At 40.5% G+C, this 27,417-nt stretch overlaps 1 protein-coding gene across 1 annotated transcript; it reads left to right on the top strand.

The window, feature by feature from the left end:
• Positions 1–52: 52 nt before the first annotated feature.
• LOC128687299 (protein ENL) lies at positions 53–27,076 on the top strand. Its single transcript, XM_053774688.2, has 6 exons — positions 53–190; positions 1,736–1,913; positions 3,159–3,267; positions 10,749–10,872; positions 18,207–18,350; positions 24,318–27,076. The coding sequence occupies exons 1-6, from the start codon at positions 179–181 to the stop codon at positions 26,442–26,444; spliced, it is 2,694 nt and encodes an 897-aa protein (XP_053630663.1). The 5' UTR covers positions 53–178; the 3' UTR covers positions 26,445–27,076.
• Positions 27,077–27,417: the final 341 nt, after the last annotated feature.

The raw sequence follows: 27,417 nt of genomic DNA, 5'->3' as shown, positions 1-27,417 counted from the left end.
GTTAAGTGTAAGTTAGTGTAGTTATAATAGAGAGTTAAGTAAGGTTACATGAGGTTGATGTAAGTGATGGTGAACCTGTGAGGTAGTTGACGGTCGCTGGAGGATCGATCGTGGTGTTAACACCCACCTACCTGGTTTTCATCACTAACTACATGTTTAACACCACCTGTCACTCGTCATGTCATCCAAGGTGAGGTGTGAGGGTGTACTGGTGGTGTGGGAGTCAGGGTGTGGTTGTAGGCTAGCTCCTGGGCCAGGGCGACGTCTTACCTACCTTCACACTATACTAACACAACTCCACATAACCTATATATCTTATACCCAATGTTAATCTTTCTTCTACTTATATTAAGCAAAAAAAGTGGGCGTGTAGTGAGGGTGTGGGTGTAGGCTAGCTCCTGGGCCAGGGTCAGGGCGAGGTGTTAGCTACCTTCACACTATACTAACACCACTCCACACACACACTATATATACTACACCCAGTGTTAACCTTTCTATTACTTATATCAAGCAGGAAAGTGGGCGTGTAGTGAGGGTGTGGGTGGAACACTATCTTCTTCAGGCAGGATCACATCACAGTAACAACAACATAATAATAATACACAAACCCTGCAGTAGGCCTACTGGCCTATGTTAGGCAGGGTTATTAGCTCACATCCAACACTTCAATCATATCTACTCTAATTCTATATCTTTTCAGAGAGTTCAGGTTCATTGTCTTCAGATTATCTTCATAGGAAAGATTTCTAATACTTGGAATCAAGTTTGTCTTCCCTCTCTATGTTTTCCAGTACATTTTTGTCTATTCTGTAATATGATAACCAGAACTGAGCAGCATAATAATATGAGGCCATATTAAAGATAGATATAATAAGTTGAAGTATAACCCTACGGCTTCATTATTTATACTTATTCATTTAAAGCCAAGAATTCTATATTTATATATGCACTGTTGTGGCCTTACATTTCTGCAAGTCAGAAATCATAATTTTTTTTTCATTTGACTAAGATCTTCCTTATTTAGTTTATAAGTGCCAGAGTTACTGTGTTTTCTTCTTGTAGGATTAGAACCTTACACTTGTCTGCACTGAGCTGCATCTGCCATTTATCAGACCAGAACATTCACACATCCAGGTCATCCTCCAGCTTTTTAATGTCCGTATCAGACATTATTTAACTAAATAAGTTTTGACCTTGGCTTCATATGTTTTAAATCGTAAAATGATCTTATGTAGTACCATGCAAGACAAGCCACGGGGGGGCGGAAATCTTTAGCTCTGAGGAGTGAGCATCTGTAGGAGGTGACAGTAGAAGTCAAGGAAGGAAACAAGTGGGAGAATTGGGAGAAGAGGTGGCAAGTGGCGTTCATAATGCAAACAATCGCAGACGGGCGATCTTAACTATGCAAGACAAGGCACAGGGGTGGAAATCTTTAACTATTCTCCTGCTTGTTTCCTTCCTTGACTTCTACTGTCACCTCCTACAAATGCTCACTCCTTAGAGTGGCTTGTCTTGCACTAAACCCACATGGATCATTCAGCACAAGATGTGGTGAAGGTGCACTTTGTATTTGTACTCACCTAAATGTTAATACAAGTTCAGAGATTTTTGTTCTTGTACTTTTTTTCTTATACCTGTACCATAAGAACTTTGAAAGTATGATAAATGTTGTGCATCATTTGGTTTGTTAATTTTATAATGGTATAATATGTGTTAAAACCATAATACTTTGCAGAACGTTGTTGTGACGCTGGAACTCGGCCACAGAGCAACTGTGCGACAGCAGCGAGGAAACGAAGTCTTCACACATGACTGGGAAGTGTTCGTTCAAGGGGCCAATGGGTCTCGTGTTGAGGCTTTCATAGAAAAGATTGTATTTACTCTTCATAAGAGTTTTGCAAAACCTAAAAGAGGTCTGTAGTTAAGCAATTACAGTATAAACTTTATGTAGGGTGAGCAGCCAAAATGCATTTGCTGTACCAGGAAACTGTTTTTATAGAGAATTGATTACCTAGTTCATAGTCATAAACATATTCATTCTGTACTCATAAAACTAAAATTAAATTGCCTTACTGAGTAGTCTTGACTGATAAGTGGGATAATATGAAAGTTATTTAATGTAGCACAGCAAGTCATACAGTGTTTGTCCTGAATATCCTAAGGTTTAACCTAGCTACTTTACTCAAGCTTCTTATAATTTAATCCTTCTTCATTTTTTAACATACTGGCCATCTCCCACTGAGGTAGGATGATAAAAAAAAAAACTTAATCATCATCATTCATTCAGTCGCTTTTGTGCCAGAAGTGCGCTGACAACCTGTTACACTTAATCTCATTTCCCTTAAGATAACTAATTAATACCCTGCACTGTGTTGCTAATATTGTTTTAGAGAATGTGTGTTTGGTAAATACATACAGTATATGCGAGACGAATGTCATTTTTTCGGTTCACTTTTCACTCAAGAGTTTTTATTGTTCTTACACTGTGTACTTTTTAAGCTTATATCAGCATTCAGTTTTGAAAAACTTATTGGGTCGGATGCATAGCATTTAGATAAACATCACTTAACTTGAAAGATGATAGTAGAGTGTAATTCAATTAGCTTTGTCTACAGCAATAAGCTTAGAATTTGTTGATAGTGGTAAGTGTTTAATAAGACAAATAATCACTATTTGTATTATGACAGACCTCATGTCTTACAAAAGTAGAGTTAAGGTCATATTGTACTGTATTAGTGTTGAGCTTCACTGATAGCTGATCTTTGGTACTCAGTACTGTAAACTGTAAGAGACTAACTAAATTCCATGAGGTTTACCACTGTAGATATTCTATAGTGTACAGATATTGTGTATCGGTTACTGCTAGTTATATTAAAACTAAAATTTTCTTATATTTTTACTCCCTTAAATAATATATATTTTGCACTACCATGAACTAAAAACTTGTTAACAGAGGCACCCACAATTTGAGGAATTTTTGAGTATATAAAGTTAGATTACTATCAAAATATTAAAATTTTAGAATAGTTAGCATCTCCTTTAAATAATGAAAAAATGCATGCCTTCTATTTATTTTTAACACGCATATAGACATTTTATTTTTGGATAAGTTTTATGCTCATTTTCTTCAAGTTTGCTAATGTCATCAATATTTTCAGTTGTCAAGATTCCACCATATAAAGTGTGTGAGAAAGGATATGGCAGCTTCACCCTTCCTATTGAGATCTACTTCAAGACCAATCACCCTGATGATACTCGCAAAGCCCAGTAAGTGCCCTGTATTGTGTTGTATCTGATAACTGAGTCACTTGTTCAACATTTGGTTGTCTTTATTCTGGAAATGTTTTGCCAGCCAGTGGCTTCTTAGTCCAATGCAGAGAAATGTGGAAGATGAGGAGTTTGAGGTAATCAGTCCCTCAGCCTGAAGTCAATGTGTTCAGTCCATCAAGATCAATGGACTGAACACATTGACTACAGCCTGAGGGACTGATTACCTCAAACTCCTCCTCATTTTCCACCTTTCTCTGCATTGGACTGAAAAAGCCACTGGCTGGCAAAACATTTCCATAATAAAGATACCTAAACATTATACAAGTTTCTTGTCTATCAACTTGTCAGTTATCTAAACCATTTATTCACATCGTGTTGTATCTGTTGATGTAATGTACACAGTATTACTTTTTTTTTTTTCAACAAGTCGGCCGTCTCCCACCGAGGCAGTGTGACCCAAAAAGAACGAAAATCCCCAAAAAGAAAATACTTTCATCATCATTCAACACTTTCGCCTCACACATACATAATCACTGTTTTTGCAGAGGTGCTCAAAACACAACAGTTTAGAAGCATATACATATAAAGATATACAACATATGTTTACTAAATCTCCTGCAAATTGAAAACAGGATTTTTATTGAGTATTATTTTTATTTTTTTTTTATTATCACACTGGCCGATTCCCACCAAGGCAGGGTGGCCCGAAAAAGAAAAACTTTCACCATCATTCACTCCATCACTGTCTTGCCAGAAGGGTGCTTTACACTACAGTTTTTAAACTGCAACCTTAACACCCCTCCTTCAGAGTGCAGGCACTGTACTTCCCATCTCCAGGACTCAAGTCTGGCCTGCCGGTTTCCCTGAACCCCTTCATAAATGTTACTTTGCTCACACTCCAACAGCACGTCAAGTATTAAAAACCATTTGTCTCCATTCACTCCTATCAAACATGCTCACGCATGCCTGCTGGAAGTCCAAGCCCCTCGCACACAAAACCTCCTTTACCCCCTCTCTCCAACCTTTCCTAGGCCGACCCCTACCCTGCCTTCCTTCCACTACAGACTGATACACTCTTGAAAGTCATTCTGTTTCGCTCCATTCTCTCTACATGTCCGAACCACCTCAACAACCCTTCCTCAGCCCTCTGGACAACAGTTTTGGTAATCCCGCACCTCCTCCTAACTTCCAAACTACGAATTCTCTGCATTATATTCACACCACACATTGCCCTCAGACATGACATCTCCACTGCCTCCAGCCTTCTCCTCGCTGCAACATTCATCACCCATGCTTCACACCCATATAAGAGCGTTGGTAAAACTATACTCTCATACATTCCCCTCTTTGCCTCCAAGGACAAAGTTCTTTGTCTCCACAGACTCCTAAGTGCACCACTCACTCTTTTCCCCTCATCAATTCTATGATTCACCTCATCTTTCATAGACCCATCCGCTGACACGTCCACTCCCAAATATCTGAATACATTCACCTCCTCCATACTCTCTCCCTCCAATCTGATATTCAATCTTTCATCACCTAATCTTTTTGTTATCCTCATAACCTTACTCTTTCCTGTATTCACCTTTAATTTTCTTCTTTTGCACGCCCTACCAAATTCATCCACCAATCTCTGCAACTTCTCTTCAGAATCTCCCAAGAGCACAGTGTCATCAGCAAAGAGCAGCTGTGACAACTCCCACTTTGTGTGTGATTCTTTATCTTTTAACTCCACGCCTCTTGCCAAGACCCTCACATTTACTTCTCTTACAACCCCATCTATAAATATATTAAACAACCACGGTGACATCACACATCCTTGTCTAAGGCCTACTTTTACTGGGAAAAAATTTCCCCCTTTCCTACATACTCTAACTTGAGCCTCACTATCCTCGTAAAAACTCTTCACTGCTTTCAGTAACCTACCTCCTACACCATACACTTGCAACATCTGCCACATTGCCCCCCTATCCACCCTGTCATACGCCTTTTCCAAATCCATAAATGCCACAAAGACCTCTTTAGCCTTATCTAAATACTGTTCACTTATATGTTTCACTGTAGACACCTGGTTCACACACCCCCTACCTTTCCTAAAAGCCTCCTTGTTCATCTGCTATCCTATTCTCCGTCTTACTCTTAATTCTTTCAATAATAACTCTACCATACACTTTACCAGGTATACTCAGCAGACTTATCCCCCTATAATTTTTGCACTCTCTTTTATCCCCTTTGCCTTTATACAAAGGAACTATGCATGCTCTCTGCCAATCCCTAGGTATCTTACCCTCTTCCATACATTTATTAAATAATTGCACCAACCACTCTAAAACTATATCCCCACCTGCTTTTAACATTTCTATCTTTATCCCATTAATCCCGGCTGCCTTACCCCCTTTCATTTTACCTACTGCCTCACGAACTTTCCCCACACTCACAACTGGCTCTTCCTCACTCCTACAAGATAAGATAAGATTTCGTTCGGATTTTTAACCCCGGAGGGTTAGCCACCCAGGATAACCCAAGAAAGTCAGTGCGTCATCGAGGACTGTCTAACTTATTTCCATTGGGGTCCTTAATCTTGTCCCCCAGGATGCGACCCACACCAGTCGACTAACACCCAGGTACCTATTTGCTGCTAGGTGAACAGGACAACAGGTGTAAGGAAACGTGTCGAAATGTTTCCACCCTCCTGGAATCAAACCCGGGCCCTCCGTGTGTGAAGCGGGAGCTTTAGCCACCAGGCCACCGGGCCACCTTAAGATGTTATTCCTCCTTGTCCTATACATGAAATCACAGCTTCTCTATCTTCATCAACATTTAACAATTCCTCAAAATATTCCCTCCATCTTCCCAATACCTCTAACTCTCCATTTAATAACTCTCCTCTCCTATTTTTAACTGACAAATCCATTTGTTCTCTAGGCTTTCTTAACTTGTTAATCTCACTCCAAAACTTTTTCTTATTTTCGACAAAATTTGTTGATAACATCTCACCCACTCTCTCATTTGCTCTCTTTTTACATTGCTTCACCACTCTCTTAACCTCTCTCTTTTTCTCCATATACTCTTCCCTCCTTGCATCACTTCTACTTTGTAAAAACTTCTCATATGCTAACTTTTTCTCCCTTACTACTCTCTTTACATCATCATTCCACCAATCGCTCCTCTTCCCTCCCGCACCCACTTTCCTGTAACCACAAACTTCTGCTGAACACTCTAACACTACATTTTTAAACCTACCCCATACCTCTTCGACCCCATTACCTATGCTCTCATTAGCCCATCTATCCTCCAATAGCTGTTTACATCTTACCCTAACTGCCTCCTCTTTTAGTTTATAAACCTTCACCTCTCTCTTCCCAGATACTTCTATTCTCCTTGTATCCCATCTACCTTTTACTCTCAGTGTAGCTACAACTAGAAAGTGATCTGATATATCTGTGGCCCCTCTATAAACATGTACATCCTGAAGTCTACTCAACAGTCTTTTATCTACCAATACATAATCCAACAAACTACTGTCATTTTGCCCTACATCATATCTTGTATACTTATTTATCCTCTTTTTCTTAAAATATGTATTACCTATAACTAAACCCCTTTCTATACAAAGTTCAATCAAAGGGCTCCCATTATCATTTACACCTGGCACCCCAAACTTACCTACCACACCCTCTAAAAGTTTCTCCTACTTTAGCATTCAGGTCCCCTACCACAATTACTCTCTCACTTGGTTCAAAGGCTCCTATACATTCACTTAACATCTCCCAAAATATCTCTCTCTCCTCTGCATTTCTCTCTTCTCCAGGTGCATGCACGCTTATTATGACCCACTTCTCGCATCCAACCTTTACTTTAATCCACATAATCCTGGAATTTACACATTCATATTCTCTTTTCTCCTTCCATAACTGATCATTCAACATTACTGCTACCCCTTCCTTTGCTCTAACTCTCTCAGATACTCCAGATTTAATCCCATTTATTTCCCCCCACTGAAACTCCCCTACCCCCTTCAGCTTTGTTTCGCTTAGGGCCAGGACATCCAACTTCTTTTCATTCATAACATCAACAATCATCTGTTTCTTGTCATCCGCACTACATCCACGCACATTTAAGCATCCCAGTTTTATAAAGTTTTTCTTCTTCTCTTTTTTAGTAAATGTCTACAGGAGAAGGGGTTACTAGTCCATTGCTCCCAGCATTTTAGTCGCCTCATACGACACGCATGGCTTACGGAGGAAAGATTCTTTTCCACTTCCCCATGGACAATAGAAGAAATAAAAAAGAACAAGAGCTATTTAGAAAAAGGAGAAAAACCTGGATGTATGTATATATATATGCATGTGCGTGTCTGTGAAGTGTGACCAAAGTGTAAGTAGGAGTAGCAAGATATCCCTGTTATCTAGTGTGCTTATGAGACAGAAAAAGAAAACAGCAATCCTACCATCATGCAAAACAGTTACAGGTTTCTGTTTCACAGTCATCTGGCAGGACGGTAGTACTTCCCTGGGTGGTTGCTGTCTACCAACCTACTACCTATATTGTGTGAATATATCAATCAGTACATAAAATGTGGAAAAAATTATATATATAGACATGAGTAACTACAATGTAACGAACACTTGTCAGTGCTCAATAATAACCCAGAAGGGGGTCGAAATATACAGATTAATTAATCTCCTGAGTTTCTGTCTCCATATAGACATACGTATATAGGAAAGGTAATAAGTGTTAAATCCACTAGAAATTTAAAAAAAACATGTAAGAATAACACTGAAGATTTATGATAGCTGTAGCTGCAAGTGTCTTTGTATACAACATTTTTATTTATTAATGTACTTGTATATATTTTCATGCAGATGTTTGAAGATTTATAATTTCAGTATGCCAGTTAAGAGAGTGGTGAAGCAATGTAAAAAGAGAGCAAATGAGAGAGTGGGTGAGATGTTATCAACAAATTTTGTTGAAAATAAGAAAAAGTTTTGGAGTGAGATTAACAAGTTAAGAAAGCCTAGAGAACAAATGGATTTGTCAGTTAAAAATAGGAGAGGAGAGTTATTAAATGGAGAGTTAGAGGTATTGGGAAGATGGAGGGAATATTTTGAGGAATTGTTAAATGTTGATGAAGATAGGGAAGCTGTGATTTCGTGTATAGGACAAGGAGGAATAACATCTTGTAGGAGTGAGGAAGAGCCAGTTGTGAGTGTGGGGCAAGTTCGTGAGGCAGTAGGTAAAATGAAAGGGGGTAAGGCAGCAGGGATTGATGGGATAAAGATAGAAATGTTAAAAGCAGGTGGGGATATAGTTTTGGAGTGGTTGGTGCAATTATTTAATAAATGTATGGAAGAGGGTAAGGTACCTAGGGATTGGCAGAGAGCATGCATAGTTCCTTTGTATAAAGGCAAAGGGGATAAAAGAGAGTGCAAAAATTATAGGGGGATAAGTCTGCTGAGTGTACCTGGTAAAGTGTATGGTAGAGTTATTATTGAAAGAATTAAGAGTAAGATGGAGAATAGGATAGCAGATGAACAAGGAGGCTTTAGGAAAGGTAGGGGGTGTGTGGACCAGGTGTTTACAGTGAAACATGTAAGTGAACAGTATTTAGATAAGGCTAAAGAGGTCTTTGTGGCATTTATGGATTTGGAAAAGGCGTATGACAGGGTGGATAGGGGGGCAATGTGGCAGATGTTGCAAGTGTATGGTGTAGGAGGTAGGTTACTGAAAGCAGTGAAGAGTTTTTACGAGGATAGTGAGGCTCAAGTTAGAGTATGTAGGAAAGAGGGAAATTATTTCCCAGTAAAAGTAGGCCTTAGACAAGGATGTGTGATGTCACCGTGGTTGTTTAATATATTTATAGATGGGGTTGTAAGAGAAGTAAATGCGAGGGTCTTGGCAAGAGGCGTGGAGTTAAAAGATAAAGAATCACACACAAAGTGGGAGTTGTCACAGCTGCTCTTTGCTGATGACACTGTGCTCTTGGGAGATTCTGAAGAGAAGTTGCAGAGATTGGTGGATGAATTTGGTAGGGTGTGCAAAAGAAGAAAATTAAAGGTGAATACAGGAAAGAGTAAGGTTATGAGGATAACAAAAAGATTAGGTGATGAAAGATTGAATATCAGATTGGAGGGAGAGAGTATGGAGGAGGTAAATGTATTCAGATATTTGGGAGTGGACGTGTCAGCGGATGGGTCTATGAAAGATGAGGTGAATCATAGAATTGATGAGGGGAAAAGGGTGAGCGGTGCACTTAGGAGTCTGTGGAGACAAAGAACTTTGTCCTTGGAGGCAAAGAGGGGAATGTATGAGAGTATAGTTTTACCAACGCTCTTATATGGGTGTGAAGCATGGGTGATGAATGTTGCAGCGAGGAGAAGGCTGGAGGCAGTGGAGATGTCATGTCTGAGGGCAATGTGTGGTGTGAATATAATGCAGAGAATTCGTAGTTTGGAAGTTAGGAGGAGGTGCGGGATTACCAAAACTGTTGTCCAGAGGGCTGAGGAAGGGTTGTTGAGGTGGTTCGGACATGTAGAGAGAATGGAGCGAAACAGAATAACTTCAAGAGTGTATCAGTCTGTAGTGGAAGGAAGGCGGGGTAGGTGTCGGCCTAGGAAAGGTTGGAGGGAGGGGGTAAAGGAGGTTTTGTGTGCGAGGGGCTTGGACTTCCAGCAGGCATGCGTGAGCGTGTTTGATAGGAGTGAATGGAGACAAATGGTTTTTAATACTTGACGTGCTGTTGGAGTGTGAGCAAAGTAACATTTATGAAGGGGTTCAGGGAAACCGGCAGGCCGGACTTGAGTCCTGGAGATGGGAAGTACAGTGCCTGCACTCTGAAGGAGGGGTGTTAATGTTGCAGTTTAAAAACTGTAGTGTAAAGCACCCTTCTGGCAAGACAGTGATGGAGTGAATGATGGTGAAAGTTTTTCTTTTTCGGGCCACCCTGCCTTGGTGGGAATCGGCCAGTGTGATAATAAAAAATAATAATAAAAAATTTTTTATTTATTAATGTACTTGTATATATTTTCATGCAGATGTTTGAAGATTTATAGTTTCAGTATGCCAGTATACATTAATTATCATATACGTAGTATGTTGGACGGTGCACAATACTTTGAGCTTTTTAATCAGTTTAGATAAAGGTTCTGTAAATTTTTGGTTATAACCAAGATCTTGAAACTTTTCAGTTTAGTCAGTATAAAGCAGCTTCAGTCATGGGGCAGGTGGAGACAGTGGGCATGTTCCTGCCCACCTGTTGCCCCTCTTCATTTAGTGGTAAATAGGTATTCTAAAATTAGCCAGTTGTTACACAAATAACCCGCACATAAAAGACAGAAGCCCACGACGACGTTTCGGTCCGACTTGGACCATTAAATTTAGCCAGTTGTTGTCAACTTGTGAGAGTTGAGGGAAGACAACAGCTCCTGTCGTCTGAATTGAACAGTGCTTAAAATAATAATGATATGTGTTTATAACAGGTTTGAGTATGATTTGTTCCTGCAACACGTTGAATGTCCACCGATCAATCACCAACGGAAGGAAAAGCTCACTTTCCTCAAACCTTCAGATGACTTTAAACGGAAACTGCTACAAGGTGGTGGGGTAAGTGATTGCTCAGTAACTTTTTTATTCTTTTATAAGAGCAATTTATGAGTGTCTTCCATTCTTGAAGTGTAACTGTTGCAAATCTGAACTTTAACTTCCATATTTTTTTTTGTTTTTAACAAGTCGGCCGTCTCCCACCGAGGCAGGGTGACCCACCAAGGCAGGGTGACCCACCGAGGCAGGGTGACCCACCGAGGCAGGGTGACCCACCGAGGCAGGGTGACCCACCGAGGCAGGGCGACCCACCGAGGCAGGGCGACCCACCGAGGCAGGGTGACCCACCGAGGCAGGGTGACCCACCGAGGCAGGGTGACCCAAAAAGAAAGAAAATCCCCAAAAAGAAAATACTTTCATCATCATTCAACACTCTTCCCTCACTCATACATAATCACTGTTTTTGCAGAGGTGCCCAGATACAGCAGTTTAGAAGCATATACGTATAAATTATATGGCATATCCCTCCAAACTGCCAATATCCCAACCCCCTCCTTAAAAGTGTAGGCATTGTACTTCCCATTTCCAGTACTCAAGTCTGGCTATATAAAAATAATCAGTTTACCTGAATCCCTTCACTAAATATTACCCTGCTCACACTCCAACAGCTCGTCAGGTCCCAAAAACCATTCGTCACCATTCACTCCTATCTAACACGCTGGAAGTCCTAGCCCCTCGCCCACAAAACCTCCTTAACCCCTTCCCTCCAACCTTTTCGAGGACGACACCTACCCCACCTTCCCCTACAGATTTATATGCTCTCCATGTCATTCTCTCTAAATGACCAAACCACCTCAACAACCCCTCTTCAGCCCTCTGACTAATACTTTTATTAGCTCCACACCTAATTTCTGCATAATATTTACACTACACATTGCCCTTAGACAGGACATCTCTACTGCCTCCAACCACCTCCTCGCTGCAGCATTTACAACCCAAGCTTCACACCCATATAAGAGAGTTGGTACCACTATACTTTCATACATTCCCTTCTTTACCTCCATAGATAACATTTTTTTTTGTCTCCACATATACCTCAATGCACCACTCACCTTTTTTCCTTCAACAGTTCTATGGTTAACCTCACCCTTCATAAACCCATCCATTGACATGTCAACTCCCAAATATCTGAAAACATTCACTTCTTCCATACTCCCTCTCTCCATTGTGATATCCAATTTTTCTTTATCTAAATCATTTGATACCCTCATTACCTTACTCTTATCTATGTTCACTTTCAGCTTTCTACCTTTACACACCCTCCCAAACTTGTCCGCTAACCTTTGCAACTTTTCTTTAGAATCTTCCATAAGCACAGTATAATCAGCAAAAAGTAACTCTGTCAACTCCCATTTTGTATTTGATTCCCCATAATTTAATCCCACCCCTCTCCCCAACACCCTAGCATTTACTTCTTTTACAACCACATCTATAAATATATTAAACAACCATGGTGACACTACACACTTTTACCGGGAAGTAGTCTCCCTCTCTTCTACGCACCCTAACCTGAGCCTCACTGTCCTCATAAAAACTCTTTACAACATTTAGTAACTTACTACCTATTCCATATACTTGCAACATCTACCACATTGCTACCCTATCCACTCTGTCATATGCCTTTTCTAAGTCCATAAATGCAATGAAAACTTCCCTACCTTTATCTAAATACTGTTCACATATATGCTTCAATGTAAACATTTGATCTACACATCCTCGACCCACTCTAAAACCTCCTTGCTCATCCGAAATCCTACTCTCTGTCTTACCTCTAATTCTTTCAATAATAACCCTACCATACACTTTTCCTGGTGTACTCGGTAAACTTATACCTCTATAATTTTTACGATCTCTTTTGTCCCCCTTCCCTTTATATAAAGGGACTATACACACTCTCTGCCAATCCCTAGGTACCTTCTCCTCTTTCATACATTTATTAAACAAAAATACCAACCACTCCAACACTATAAACCCCTTCCCCCCTGCTTTTAACATTTCTGTCATGATCCCGTTAGTTCCAGCTGTTTTACCCCCTTTCATTCTATGTAATGCCTCACGCACCTCCCCCACACTCACATCCTACTCTTCTTCACTCCTAAAAGATGTTATACCTCCCTGACCAGTGCATGAAATTACCACCTCCCTCCAAAATTTTTTCTTATTTTCATCAAAATTTCTTGACAGTGCCTCTCCCACTCTATCATCTGCTCTCCTTTTGCAGTCTCACCACTCTTCACTTTTATTTTACTCTCCATATACACTTTGGGTCACCCTGCCTCGGTGGGAGACGGCCGACCTGTTGAAAAAAAAAAAAATACTCTGCTCTTCTTCTAACACTTCTGCTTTGTAAAAACTTCTCATAAGCTACCTTTTTCTCTTTTATCATGCCCTTTACATCATCATTCCACCAATCACTCCTCTTTCCTCCTGCACCTACCCTCTTATAGCCACAAACTTCTGCCCCACACTCTAATACTGCATTTTTAAAACTATTCCAACCCTCTTCATCCCCCCACTACTCATACTTGCACCAACCCACCTTTCTGCCAATAGTTGCTTATTATTTTATTTTATTATCACACCGGCCGATTCCCACCAAGGCAGGGTGGCCCGAAAAAGAAAAACTTTCACCATCATTCACTCCATCACTGTCTTGCCAGAAGGGTGCTTTACACTACAGTTTTTAAACTGCAACATTAACACCCCTCCTTCAGAGTGCAGGCACTGTACTTCCCATCTCCAGGACTCAAGTCCGGCCTGCCGGTTTCCCTGAATCCCTTCATAAATGTTACTTTGCTCACACTCCAACAGCACGTCAAGTATTAAAAACCATTTGTCTCCATTCACTCCTATCAAACACGCTCACGCATGCCTGCTGGAAGTCCAAGCCCCTCGCACACAAAACCTCCTTTACCCCCTCCCTCCAACCCTTCCTAGGCCGACCCCTACCCCGCCTTCCTTCCACTACAGACTGATACACTCTTGAAGTCATTCTGTTTTGCTCCATTCTCTCTACATGTCCGAACCACCTCAACAACCCTTCCTCAGCCCTCTGGACAACAGTTTTGGTAATCCCGCACCTCCTCCTAACTTCCAAACTACGAATTCTCTGCATTATATTCACACCACACATTGCCCTCAGACATGACATCTCCACTGCCTCCAGCCTTCTCCTCGCTGCAACATTCATCACCCACGCTTCACACCCATATAAGAGCGTTGGTAAAACTATACTCTCATACATTCCCCTCTTTGCCTCCAAGGACAAAGTTCTTTGTCTCCACAGACTCCTAAGTGCACCACTCACTCTTTTTCCCTCATCAATTCTATGATTCACCTCATCTTTCATAGACCCATCCGCTGACACGTCCACTCCCAAATATCTGAATACGTTCACCTCCTCCATACTCTCTCCCTCCAATCTGATATTCAATCTTTCATCACCTAATCTTTTTGTTATCCTCATAACCTTACTCTTTCCTGTATTCACCTTTAATTTTCTTCTTTTGCACACCCTACCAAATTCATCCACCAATCTCTGCAACTTCTCTTCAGAATCTCCCAAGAGCACAGTGTCATCAGCAAAGAGCAGCTGTGACAACTCCCACTTTGTGTGTGATTCTTTATCTTTTAACTCCACGCCTCTTGCCAAGACCCTCGCATTTACTTCTCTTACAACCCCATCTATAAATATATTAAACAACCACGGTGACATCACACATCCTTGTCTAAGGCCTACTTTTACTGGGAAAAAATTTCCCTCTTTCCTACATACTCTAACTTGAGCCTCACTATCCTCGTAAAAACTCTTCACTGCTTTCAGTAACCTACCTCCTACACCATACACTTGCAACATCTGCCACATTGCCCCCCTATCCACCCTGTCATACGCCTTTTCCAAATCCATAAATGCCACAAAGACCTCTTTAGCCTTATCTAAATACTGTTCACTTATATGTTTCACTGTAAACACCTGGTCCACACACCCCCTACCTTTCCTAAAGCCTCCTTGTTCATCTGCTATCCTATTCTCCGTCTTACTCTTAATTCTTTCAATTATAACTCTACCATACACTTTACCAGGTACACTCAACAGACTTATCCCCCTATAATTTTTGCACTCTCTTTTATCCCCTTTGCCTTTATACAAAGGAACTATGCATGCTCTCTGCCAATCCCTAGGTACCTTACCCTCTTCCATACATTTATTAAATAATTGCACCAACCCCTCCAAAACTATATCCCCACCTGCTTTTAACATTTCTATCTTTATCCCATCAATCCCGGCTGCCTTACCCCCTTTCATTTTACCTACTGCCTCACGAACTTCCCCCACACTCACAACTGGCTCTTCCTCACTCCTACAAGATGTTATTCCTCCTAGCCCTATACACGAAATCACAGCTTCCCTATCTTCATCAACATTTAACAATTCCTCAAAATATTCCTTCCATCTTCCCAATACCTCTAACTCTCCATTTAATAACTCTCCTCTCCTATTTTTAACTGACAAATCCATTTGTTCTCTAGGCTTTCTTAACTTGTTAATCTCACTCCAAAACTTTTTCTTATTTTCAACAAAATTTGTTGATAACATCTCACCCACTCTCTCATTTGCTCTCTTTTTACATTGCTTCACCACTCTCTTAACTTCTCTCTTTTTCTCCATATACTCTTCCCTCCTTGCATCACTTCTACTTTGTAAAAACTTCTCATATGCTAACTTTTTCTCCCTTACTACTCTCTTTACATCATCATTCCACCAATCGCTCCTCTTCCCTCCTGCACCCACTTTCCTGTAACCACAAACTTCTGCTGAACACTCTAACACTACATTTTTAAACCTACCCCATACCTCTTCGACCCCATTGCCTATGCTCTCATTAGCCCATCTATCCTCCAATAGCTGTTTATATCTTACCCTAACTGCCTCCTCTTTTAGTTTATAAACTCTTCACCTCTCTCTTCCCTGATGCTTCTATTCTCCTTGTATCCCATCTACCTTTTACTCTCAGTGTAGCTACAACTAGAAAGTGATCTGATATATCTGTGGCCCCTCTATAAACATGTACATCCTGAAGTCTACTCAACAGTCTTTTATCTACCAATACATAATCCAACAAACTACTGTCATTTCGCCCTACATCATATCGTGTATACTTATTTATCCTCTTTTTCTTAAAATATGTATTACCTATAACTAAACCTCTTTCTATACAAAGTTCAATCAAAGGGCTCCCATTATCATTTACACCTGGCACCCCAAACTTACCTACCACACCCTCTCTAAAAGTTTCTCCTACTTTAGCATTCAAGTCCCCTACCACAATTACTCTCTCACTTGGTTCAAAGGCTCCTATACATTCACTTAACATCTCTCAAAATCTCTCTCTCTCCTCTGCATTCCTCTCTTCTCCAGGTGCATACACGCTTATTATGACCCACTTCTCGCATCCAACCTTTACTTTAATCCACATAATTCTTGAATTTACACATTCATATTCTCTTTTCTCCTTCCATAACTGATCATTTAACATTACTGCTACCCCTTCCTTTGCTCTAACTCTCTCAGATACTCCAGATTTAATCCCATTTATTTCCCCCCACTGAAACTCTCCTACCCCCTTCAGCTTTGTTTCGCTTAGGGCCAGGACATCCAACTTCTTTTCATTCATAACATCAGCAATCATCTGTTTCTTGTCATCCGCACTACATCCACGCACATTTAATTCCAGGTGCATAAACTCTTACTATAACCCACTTTTCACATCCAACCCTTATTTTACTCCACATAATCCTTGAATTTATACATTTATATTCCCTCTTTTCTTGTGTCCTTCAACATTATTGCTACTCCTTCTTTAGCTCTAACTCTATTTGAAACTCCTGACCTAATCCCATTTATTTCTCCCCACTGAAACTCTCCCATCTCCTTCAGCTTTGTTTCACTTAAAGCCAGGACATCCAGCTTCTTCTCATTCATAACATCCACAATCATCTTTTTCTTATCATTCGCACAACATCCACGCACATTCAAACATCCCACTTTGATGGTTTTGTTCTTTTTTCTTTTTAATAGGCTATACAGGAAAGGGGTTACTAGCCCATTGTTCCTTGCATTTTAGTTGACTTTTACAACACGCATGGCTTACAGAGGAAAGATTCTTATTCCACTTCCCCATGGATATAAAAGGAAAAGCAATAAGAACAAGAACTTTCTTCTTCTTTCAACACACCGGCCGTATCCCACCGAGGCAGGGTGGCCCAAAAGGAAAAACGAAAGTTTCTCCTTTTCTTCTTCTTCTTTCAACGTACCAGCCGTATCCCACTGAGGTGGGGTGGCCCAAAAGAAAAAACTGAAGTTTCTCTTTTTAAATTTAGTAATATATACAGGAGAAGGGGTTACTAGCCCCTTGCTCCCGGCATTTTAGTCGCCTCTTACGACACGCATGGCTTATAGAGGAAGAATTCTGTTCCACTTCCCCATGGAGATAAGAGGAAATAAACATGAATAAGAACTAGAAAGAAAATAGAAGAAAACCCGGAGGGGTGTGTATATATGTGCTTGTACATGTCTGTGTAGTATGACCTAAGTGTAAGTAGAAGTAACAATATGTACCTGAAATCTTGCATGTTTACAAGACAGAAAAGAGACACCAGCAACCCTACCATCATGTAGAACAATTACAGGTTTTCATTTTACACTCACTTGGCTGGATGGTAGTACTTCTCTGGGTGGTTGCTGTCTACCAGCCTACCACTGTGGTATTATAATTGCCATATCTTTCCCTCATGTTTATTATTGTTTCCCATATCCCAGTGTTTAATATTACCATTTACCCTTATGTTTATCATGTTATATCCCTTATCCCAATGTTTAGTTTACCATTGCCATTACCCCTGTTTATCATTGTAATTTCCTTTACCTTTGATTTTATCATTGCCATTTTCCTTAACCCAGTGTTCATTATCATTATTTTCTTTATCGTGCTGCATAAATAACCTGCACATAGGAGAGAGAAACTTTTGATAACGTTTTGATTCACGTCGGACCAAAACATCTTAAGCTTTTCCCTCCTGTGTGTAGGTTATTTGTGTATTGTTCCAGTCATAGTATTGTGCCTTTTTGTTTCTTATCCTAGTGTATATCATTGTCATTTCCTCTACTAGTTTTACCACTGTCATTTCCCTTGTCTCAGTGTTTGTCATTTTCCTTACTTTAGTGTTTACCTCTTATCATTTCTCCTACCCTCAATCTGCCTCTTTGCAATGTTTTTCCATTACCCTGAGCCCTTGTATTTGATTGCTGTAGTTTTACGTGTTACTTACCTTGACAGATTATTGTGATGGGTCAAGAGGACAACAGCCAGGGGGATAAGGCAGCTGTCTCCCGACCCTCCAGCGGAGCTAAGATCAAACCTCATGCTGCCCCACAGCACCAACCAGAGACTGCCAAAAAGCACAAACATCAAACCGTTAAGGTAAGGAATTGGTGTTGAGGGCGGTGAGTTGCATTCATTCGAGAAGGCAAGTGGATGTTGGCATATTACAAGATCAAGAAGAATTTTTTTTTTAGCATGCTGGCCGTCTTCCACCAAGGCAGGGTGACCCAAAAAAGAAACACTTTCACCATCATTCACACTATCACTGTCTTGCCAGAGGTGCACAGATACGACAGTTTAGATGTCCCTCCAAACAGCAGATAAGAGTGCAGGCACTGTACTTCCCACCTCCAAGAGCAATATCTACATGTATAAACTGTACACCATTGATAGAGATTGCAAAACCATTAGATTAAATAAGGATCTGGCCTATACTGTACTTACTACACAATTTCAGGAGGAAATTTCCAACAATTTTGGTCATTCTCAGTTATCCTGATCATCCTGGCTTCTATGTCTTTATTTTATCCTTTGTCAAGTAATGAGTAATGTAGGTCCTCCTTGGCATTTTCTTCCAAAAGAGGCCTGTTTTGTCACAATTGAACACTTGTTGGGGTTTGAATTGTTCAATCTCTATGTACTCCTTGAATTTGCCTATGAATTTTTCAGTTGCATTTTTGTCAGAGCTGGCAGCCTCACCATGCCTTATCACACTGTGTATGCTGCTACGTTTCTTAAATCTCTCAAACCAGCCTTTGCTGGCCTTAAAATCACAAATATCAGTACTCATTGCAGGCAATTTTTTTACGAGATCGTCATGCAACTGCCTTGCCTTTTCACAAATAATCGACTGCATAAGACTATCTCCTGCTAATTGCTTCTCGGTTATCCACACCAACAATAACTTCTCAACATCTTCGAGTACTTGCGATCTCATTTTTGTGAGCATATTTACCCCCTTTGCAACAACAGCTTACTTGATTTCCTTTTTCTTGCCCACAACGGAAGCAATGATTGTATGGGGTTTCTTATACATCTTGGCCAGCTCTGCCACACGTATGCCACTTTCATATTGTTCAGTGATTTTTCTTGAATTCTATTGTATTTCTCACCTTCTTTACCAAAGGTATGGCACTAGGAGCTTTCTTCAGAGCCATGGTGGCTTATTTAGCATTTGCAAGCACTAAAATAAATGGAATATTATGAAATGTATCGTATGAACGTGTGAAGTGATGGTCACTCACTGATAAACAATGGCGCACTGGCAGGGAATGGAGTGTGAGGCCGCTCGGGGCTGTACTCGCCTAGTTGTACTCGCCTAGTTGAGGTTGCAGGGGTCGAGTCCGAGCTCCTGGCCCCGCCTCTTCACTGATCGCTACTAGGTCACTCTCCCTGAACCGTGAGCTTTATCATACCTCTGCTTAAAGCTATGTATGGATCCTGCCTCCACTACATCGCTTCCCAAACTATTCCACTTACTGACTACTCTGTGGCTGAAGAAATACTTCCTAACATCCCTGTGATTCATCTGTGTCTTCAACTTCCAACTGTGTCCCCTTGTTACTGTGTCCAATCTCTGGAACATCCTGTCTTTGTCCACCTTGTCAATTCATCTCAGTATTTTGTATGTCGTTATCATGTCCCCCCTATCTCTCCTGTCCTCCAGTGTCGTCTGGTTGATTTCCCTTAACCTCTCCTCATAGGGCATACCTCTTAGCTCTGGGACTAGTCTTGTTCCAAACCTTTGCACTATCTCTAGTTTCTTTACGTGCTTGGCTAGGTGTAGGTTCCAAACTGGTGCCGCATACTCCAATATGGGCCTAATGTACACGGTGTACAGGGTCCTGAACAATTCCTTATTAAGATGTCAGAATGCTGTTCTGAAGTTTGCTAGGCGCCCATATGCTGCAGCCGTTATTTGGTTGATGTGCTCTTCAGGAGATGTGCCTGGTGTTATACTCACCCCAAGATCTTTTTCCTTGAGTGAGGTTTGTAGTCTCTGGCCCCCCTAGACTGTACTCCGTCTGTGGTCTTCTTTGCCCTTCCCCAATCTTCATGACTTTGCACTTGGTGGGATTGAACTCCAGGAGCCAATTGCTGGACCAGGTCTGCAGCCTGTCCAGATCCCTTTGTAGTTCTGTCCAGGATGAATGACTATTTGCAAGTCAAACGACGATTTGCAAGTCAATGTTTTGATGAAAAAAGTTAAGATTTACGAAAATTACGACTTTCATTGCTTACGAAAAATGAGGGACCACTATCTTTCTGATCACGGAATTGGTAAAACTCTTTTACAGCACGTTGGCCAACATGTGAGAGAATGCGTCTGTGTGGTAAGTGTGCACCATATAAAAAATCCTGCAGCATGCAGTGCATGAGAAAAAAAACTGACCATTTTTTTTTTTTAATTAAAATGCCGACTTTGTGGTCTATTTTCGTATAGTATTTATGGTTGTATTCTCGTTTTCTTGGTCTCATTTGATAGAATGGAAAACATATTATAGAAGTAGAGGTGATTTTGATTGGTCTTACTATGAAAAGAACCTTGAAATGGAGCTCAAAGTAGGGGAAATGTTTGATTTTTGCCGATGTTCAAAAGTAAACAAATGATGTCATTTTCCAATAAATGTCGAAGTAGCCATTCTAATATGCAGTCATGAATGGGTTGACATTATTTATACAATTATTACATTATTGCAGGAGTCTACATAACAAATCTTCTATTTTTTGTTTGAATAAAAATTCAACATAGAAAGCAAAAGTAACATCAGAGGGGCCTGGAGACGTGACTGATGAACAAAGAAAATGTTATTTTAGAGCCAGGAATGCTTGCATTGTTCATTCTGGACCCTATTTTGAAATTGTCATATTTTTTAATTTTCATGAAATCGGCCAAATTGCAAATTTCTGACCACGTTATTGGGTAGTTGAAATCATTAATGGGCAGTTTCTTGTACTCAGTCAATAGAAAAAAATGGAGTTCTAAAGAAATAGCTATGAGTTTGGTCGACTGGAACTATGGAATTACCCGAAAATAGGGCTCAAAGTGGGCGAAATCGGCTATTCGTAAATATCTCCGAGGTCCCTAACTTTGCAAGAGCGTAATTCCATCAGTTTTCCATGAAATTTCGTTCTTTTGGTGTCATTACAATCAGGAAAGATTCTCTATCATTTCATAAGAAAAATATTTTTTTTTTTTTTTTTTTTTTTTTTTTTTTTTTTTTTTTTTTTTTTTTTTTTTTTTAAATTTTGCGACACCAGGAGACACCTCATGATTTGGGGTTGCGACAGTCAAGGGGTTAACAACAGAGGCATTAGATGCTATCTCCAGCAATATTGTGGAGACGACACCCCCGATGGACACCAACATGACTCCTCCCCCCTTCTATTGCGCCACCCTCACAACACTATTCCTCTGCAACATTCACATTCTTCCTTGCTTACACCCTTACCATTACCCCCACACATTGACTTTACAGATCCTAAAAGTCCATAGGTTTTATCATTTCTTATTGTTGCCAGTTTTATTTCTTTACATAATGTCATTATTACAATGGAATATTTGTGGCCTTAGGGGCAGATGAGAACTCCAAGTGTTGCGCTCCCAGTTGTCCCCAGTATGTGTTGAGTTGCAAGAGGCCAAAATTCGTTCTGCTGTCATTCGCCCCGTTTTGGGCTACGTACTTCCCCCTCACTTTTTCTCGACCACTTCCGCTTTCATTCTCATGCCATTGCGGTGTACACCGATGGTTCTAAGTCTTCTGATGGCGCCAGATTCGGAGCAGTGTTTCCGGACAGTGTCATGCGAGGTCACTTATTACACTCGGCTAGCATTTTTATGGCTGAATTGTACGCCATTCTTGTAGCACTCATCCATATTGCATCTATGCATGTGTCACCATTTGTGGTCGTTTCAGACTACCTTAGTGCTTTACAGGCTATACGGAAATTAGATACACCTCACCCCCTAGTTCTTCGTATCCAACTTTGGTTATGTATCTCTAGCAAACGCAGAGATATTGTTTTCTGTTGGGTCATGTTGACGTACAGGGCAATGAACAGGCAGACACTGCTGCGCGGTCAGCAGTACATGACCTCCTAGTTTCATATGGAGGTGTTCGATTCACGGACTATTTTGCTGTAATTGCTACCCATCTTCACACCCGTTGGCAACAACGTTGGTCTGATCTGCTCCATAACAAACTTCATTCTGTTAAACTGGCCGTCTTCTTGTCATCAGTGTTGAGGTTGGGAGACAGTACTCTCTCCTGTCTTCGCATTGGTCATACTCGTCTTACTAATGGGTATCTCATGGAGAGGCGTCCTGTTCCTCTGTGAGAATTGTCAAGTTCCAGTATCTGTTAGCCACATTCTGTTGGACTGGCCACTCTATCAATGAGCATGCAGAATTTACCTCCAATGTGATCTCTCTGCTGCCCTTTCTTTACTTTCCCTTCTTGCTGACAGACCTTCCTTTAATCCAGACTCTCTCATTGACTTTTTGACAGCAACTGATTTACTACACCAACTCTGATGATGATGTCTCTAGCACTCTCCTCAGTCCTTTCCACCTTAATCTCTAGCTACCCTCTACCCCTGCACTATCCACTGCCCCACTGCACTTCATAACCTAATAATCATCCCTCTCCCTCTTGTTACCCATTACCCCTGCATCCTTCCCTGCCCTGCTGTGCTGTATAACCCTTGTGGTTTAGCGCTTCTTTTTGATTATAATAATAAATCTGTATAGTACTAAATACATCAGGGAAAGATATTTTCTACTGTATACTGTACTAAATACATCAGGGAAAGATACCATCTACTGTACTAAATACATCAGGGAAAGGTACTATCTACTGTATACTGTACTAAATACATCAGGGAAAGGTACTATCTAGTGTATACTGTACTAAATACATCAGGGAAAGGTACTATCTACTGTATACTGTACTAAATACATCAGGGAAAGGTACTATCTACTGTATACTGTACTAAATACATCAGGGAAAGGTACTATCTACTGTATACTGTACTAAATACATCAGGGAAAGATACTATCTACTGTATACTGTACTAAATACATCAGGGAAAGGTACTATCTACTGTATACTGTACTAAATACATCAGGGAAAGATACTGTACTAAGTACATCAGGGAAAGGTACTATCTACTGTATACTGTACTAAATACATCAGGGAAAGATACTATCTACTCTATACTACAATAATTACTAGTAATTAACATTTAATTGATGGAATATTTAGTATTTAACATTTCAGTTAATTTGTTGTTGTACTGAAGAAGACAACTAAAATGCCAGAAGCAATGGCATTAATAACCAATAAGAAAGAAAGGTAATTAATGTTTTTTGTTTTTGGTGATCACGACCTTGGTTGGAGAATGGCCATAGAATCTTGCAAGAAAGTAGTTGATGGTATATTTGATTAACATAGAATGTCTTCAGAGGTGTTGTACCATAATTCTCTGTATAATATGCTGTAGTTAACTTAATTTTCCTCTAAACTTCTTATGTGAGAGTAATTTTTCTGTATTAGTCAAATATAATTCTACTGCAATCAGTAGCTTGTTTATTGTTATGATTTTATTAATACAGTGGACCCCCGGTTAACGATATTTTTTCACTCCAGAAATATGTTCAGGTGCCAGTACTGACCGAATTTGTTCCCATAAGAAATATTGTGAAGTAGATTAGTCCATTTCAGACCCCGAAACATACACGTACAAACGCACTTACATAAATACACTTACATAATTGGTCACATTCGGAGGTGATCGTTATGCGGGGGTCCACTGTATTTTGGACAAATAAGATTAACAACAAAATAAAGAGAGTATTGGGATAGAATAAAGATAGGGTTTTAAATGAATAATATAGCTGATGCATAACTGTAAAATATATAGTAGTATATATAAGAGTTAATTTAAATGAGCACTATATATATATATATATATATATATATATATATATATATATATATATATATATATATATATATATATATATATATATTGGATAGTAATACTTTTTTCTTTTGTTTTTGCCAGGAGCCAAAAGCAAAACCAGAATCCAAGGTGGCAGACCAATTCTCAGCTTTATTTGGTGAACCCATTAAAAAAATTACTGATCAGAAAAAGACAAATAAAGAGAAACTTCCTAAGGAAAAGGAAAAAGTGCCTAATAAAGTTAATGAGAAGTACAAAGACAAAACTACAGCATCTAAATCCAATGATAAGAAACCCAAAGACAAACACAAAAGTGAGAAAAGTTCATCGTCTTCCTCAAGTGCTACAAACTTGGCTTCTACCAGTAGTTCTGAAGTCAAGGATGAGAAACGGGACAAGGTGAAGGAGAAGAGTCACAAAGACAAGCATAAAAAAGACAGAGATAAAGATAGAGACAAACACAAAAAAGACAAAGACAGAGACAAAGACAGTAAGAAACAGAGAGAAAAGGAAGCAACCAAGCGCACTTCATCACCATCGTCCAAACGTTCTGTTTCCCCGGCATCAAAACGTTCATCATCGCCTGCTTCTAAACGGTCGTTATCTCCCTCGTCTAAACGATCACTATCGCCTGCCAGTAGTATAAAATCAGACTCTAGTGCAAAGAGGAAAAAATGCGAAACAGAAAGTACAAAAGTAAGCATTGAGAAAACTGTAGAAGAAATAAAAGAAAAGAAAAAAGATAAAAAGAAAGATAAGAAAGAAAAACGAAGAGACAAGGAAGATGCGGCATCTGTGGAGGTTGAGAGAGAGAAGCCTGTGGAGAAAGTGGCAGTCAAGACTGAGAATGCCACTAAAATGGCTGCACCCATTACGAAAGATGTGATTCCTGTCAAAAGTGGAGAAAGAAGTCCCATCAAGGAAAGAGTTAAAGTAGAACACAAAGCAAAGAAGGTTGTGCACAAGGAACCTGTTAAGGAGGAGCCTGTGCCTGTTGCTCCTCAAGTTACAGTTAAGGAAAAGAAGGTAAAGGAAAAGCCTGTGCATGTCCCTCTACTGGCACCGCCCAGATCAAGATCTTCATCAAAATCATCATCGCGTAGTCATTCACCCTCACTCTCTGTCTCCAGGTCTCCTTCACCTCCATGTTCACGATCATCCTCAAAATCTTCTAGATCAAGGAGCCCTCCATCTCCAGCATCAGTAGGACGAGAATCACCGTGCCGATCACGCTCTGCATCTCGATCACCCGTTCGTTCCAAATCCCGATCGCATTCCAAATCAAGTTCTGGATCTCGAAGATCAGTTTCAAGATCTCCATCTGTATCAAGATCAAAATCTAGGTCACCTTCCAGATCACCTTCTCACTCCAGATCACCTTCTAGATCACGATCCAGATCAGTTTCTGATAGCAGATCACAGTCCAGCTCTAAGTCACGATCACCCTCCAGGTCACCAACTGGGTCACCCAGCAGCAGTTCCAGTGGAAGTTCACCATCACGTATGTCAGTGGCAGAGGGTCAATCTCAGGTTCCTGCCACACGTACTGGGCCTCCACGACCTCCACTTGCAACTGGAACAGATTCTAGAGTTACAAATAACCCTCTAAGCATTATGATGGAGGATGTTAGTAGCTCTTCCAGTGAGAGTGAGGAAAGAGGGAGTGCTGATAGCAAAGGACAGATAAAGGTGCCCCTGCGGTCTCCTTCAGATGCCAGTCGATCATCACATTCTGCAGCTGGTCAGCAAGTATCGACAACACCTCGGCAGATTGTGAAGGAGCCAATTATGTCAAGTGATGATGAAGTACCGCCTGTTAAAGATAATTCACGAATTAGTGGCAAGAGAGAGCAGATCACACGAAGACCTCCACAGAGAGAGAAGAGGAAACGACGTTCACAGCAGGACACCAGCCCCTCCACAACCAATGTGCCAGCATCCTCACCCAAGGAGATTACAAAACCACTAAAAGAAGAAGTCAAACAGGAAGAGACAAAAGGAATAAAAGAGGAGTCATCGGCAGCATCCCGGTTAACCCCCGAGTACCTTAAGGAACTAGTTGAGCTGCAACACAAAATCATGAATTCTGTCGATCGTCAGCAGCTGCAGCAGGTTGTAGACATCATAGCAGAACACAGCAGTTTCCAGCTCACTCATGCACATTTCAACTTTGATCTGTGCTCTCTTGATGCTCAAGTTGTGAAGCAACTCCAGGGATGCTTCTCATAGTCATTAATCAAACCATGGATGATCATTTTCCATGGACAAAACTCTTTGTATATTTTTTTTTTCCAAATCCTTGGGCTGTTCAAATCCTAGTGATAGCAACTGTACAGATAACTGTTTATACTGTTGCAGAAGTTGAGTAGAATGATGGTGAAAGTATAAGCAGGAAGGCTTGCTTAATATTTACCCGTGACACTTGGCCCATCTACGTATAGTCTGTGATCTCGGCCCTCTCCTAGTGCAACCCCCTGTACAAGAAGGATAAAAGTCACAATACCGTAGCTGGAACAGTTCACAGTTAAACCAGTTTGAAGAGGAAACTTCAGGATGACATTTTAACACATCCTAGATCAAATTATCAAGTCATAACCTCCAGTAAAAGTAGGCCTTAGACAAGGATGTGTGATGTCACCGTGGTTGTTTAATATATTTATAGATGGGGTTGTAAGAGAAGTAAATGCGAGGGTCTTGGCAAGAGGCGTGGAGTTAAAAGATAAAGAATCACACACAAAGTGGGAGTTGTCACAGCTGCTCTTTGCCGATGACACTGTGCTCTTGGGAGATTCTGAAGAGAAGTTGCAGAGATTGGTGGATGAATTTGGTAGGGTGTGCAAAAGAAGAAAATTAAAGGTGAATACAGGAAAGAGTAAGGTTATGAGGATAACAAAAAGATTAGGTGATGAAAGATTGAATATCAGATTGGAGGGAGAGAGTATGGAGGAGGTGAACGTATTCAGATATTTGGGAGTGGACGTGTCAGCGGATGGGTCTATGAAAGATGAGGTGAATCATAGAATTGATGAGGGAAAAAGAGTGAGTGGTGCACTTAGGAGTCTGTGGAGACAAAGAACTTTGTCCTTGGAGGCAAAGAGGGGAATGTATGAGAGTATAGTTTTACCAACGCTCTTATATGGGTGTGAAGCGTGGGTGATGAATGTTGCAGCGAGGAGAAGGCTGGAGGCAGTGGAGATGTCAT

This window comes from Cherax quadricarinatus, chromosome 62 (assembly GCF_038502225.1).
Source record: "Cherax quadricarinatus isolate ZL_2023a chromosome 62, ASM3850222v1, whole genome shotgun sequence".
Taxonomy (NCBI): Eukaryota; Metazoa; Arthropoda; class Malacostraca; order Decapoda; family Parastacidae; genus Cherax; species Cherax quadricarinatus.
This window is presented reverse-complemented; position numbering and strand designations above follow the sequence as displayed.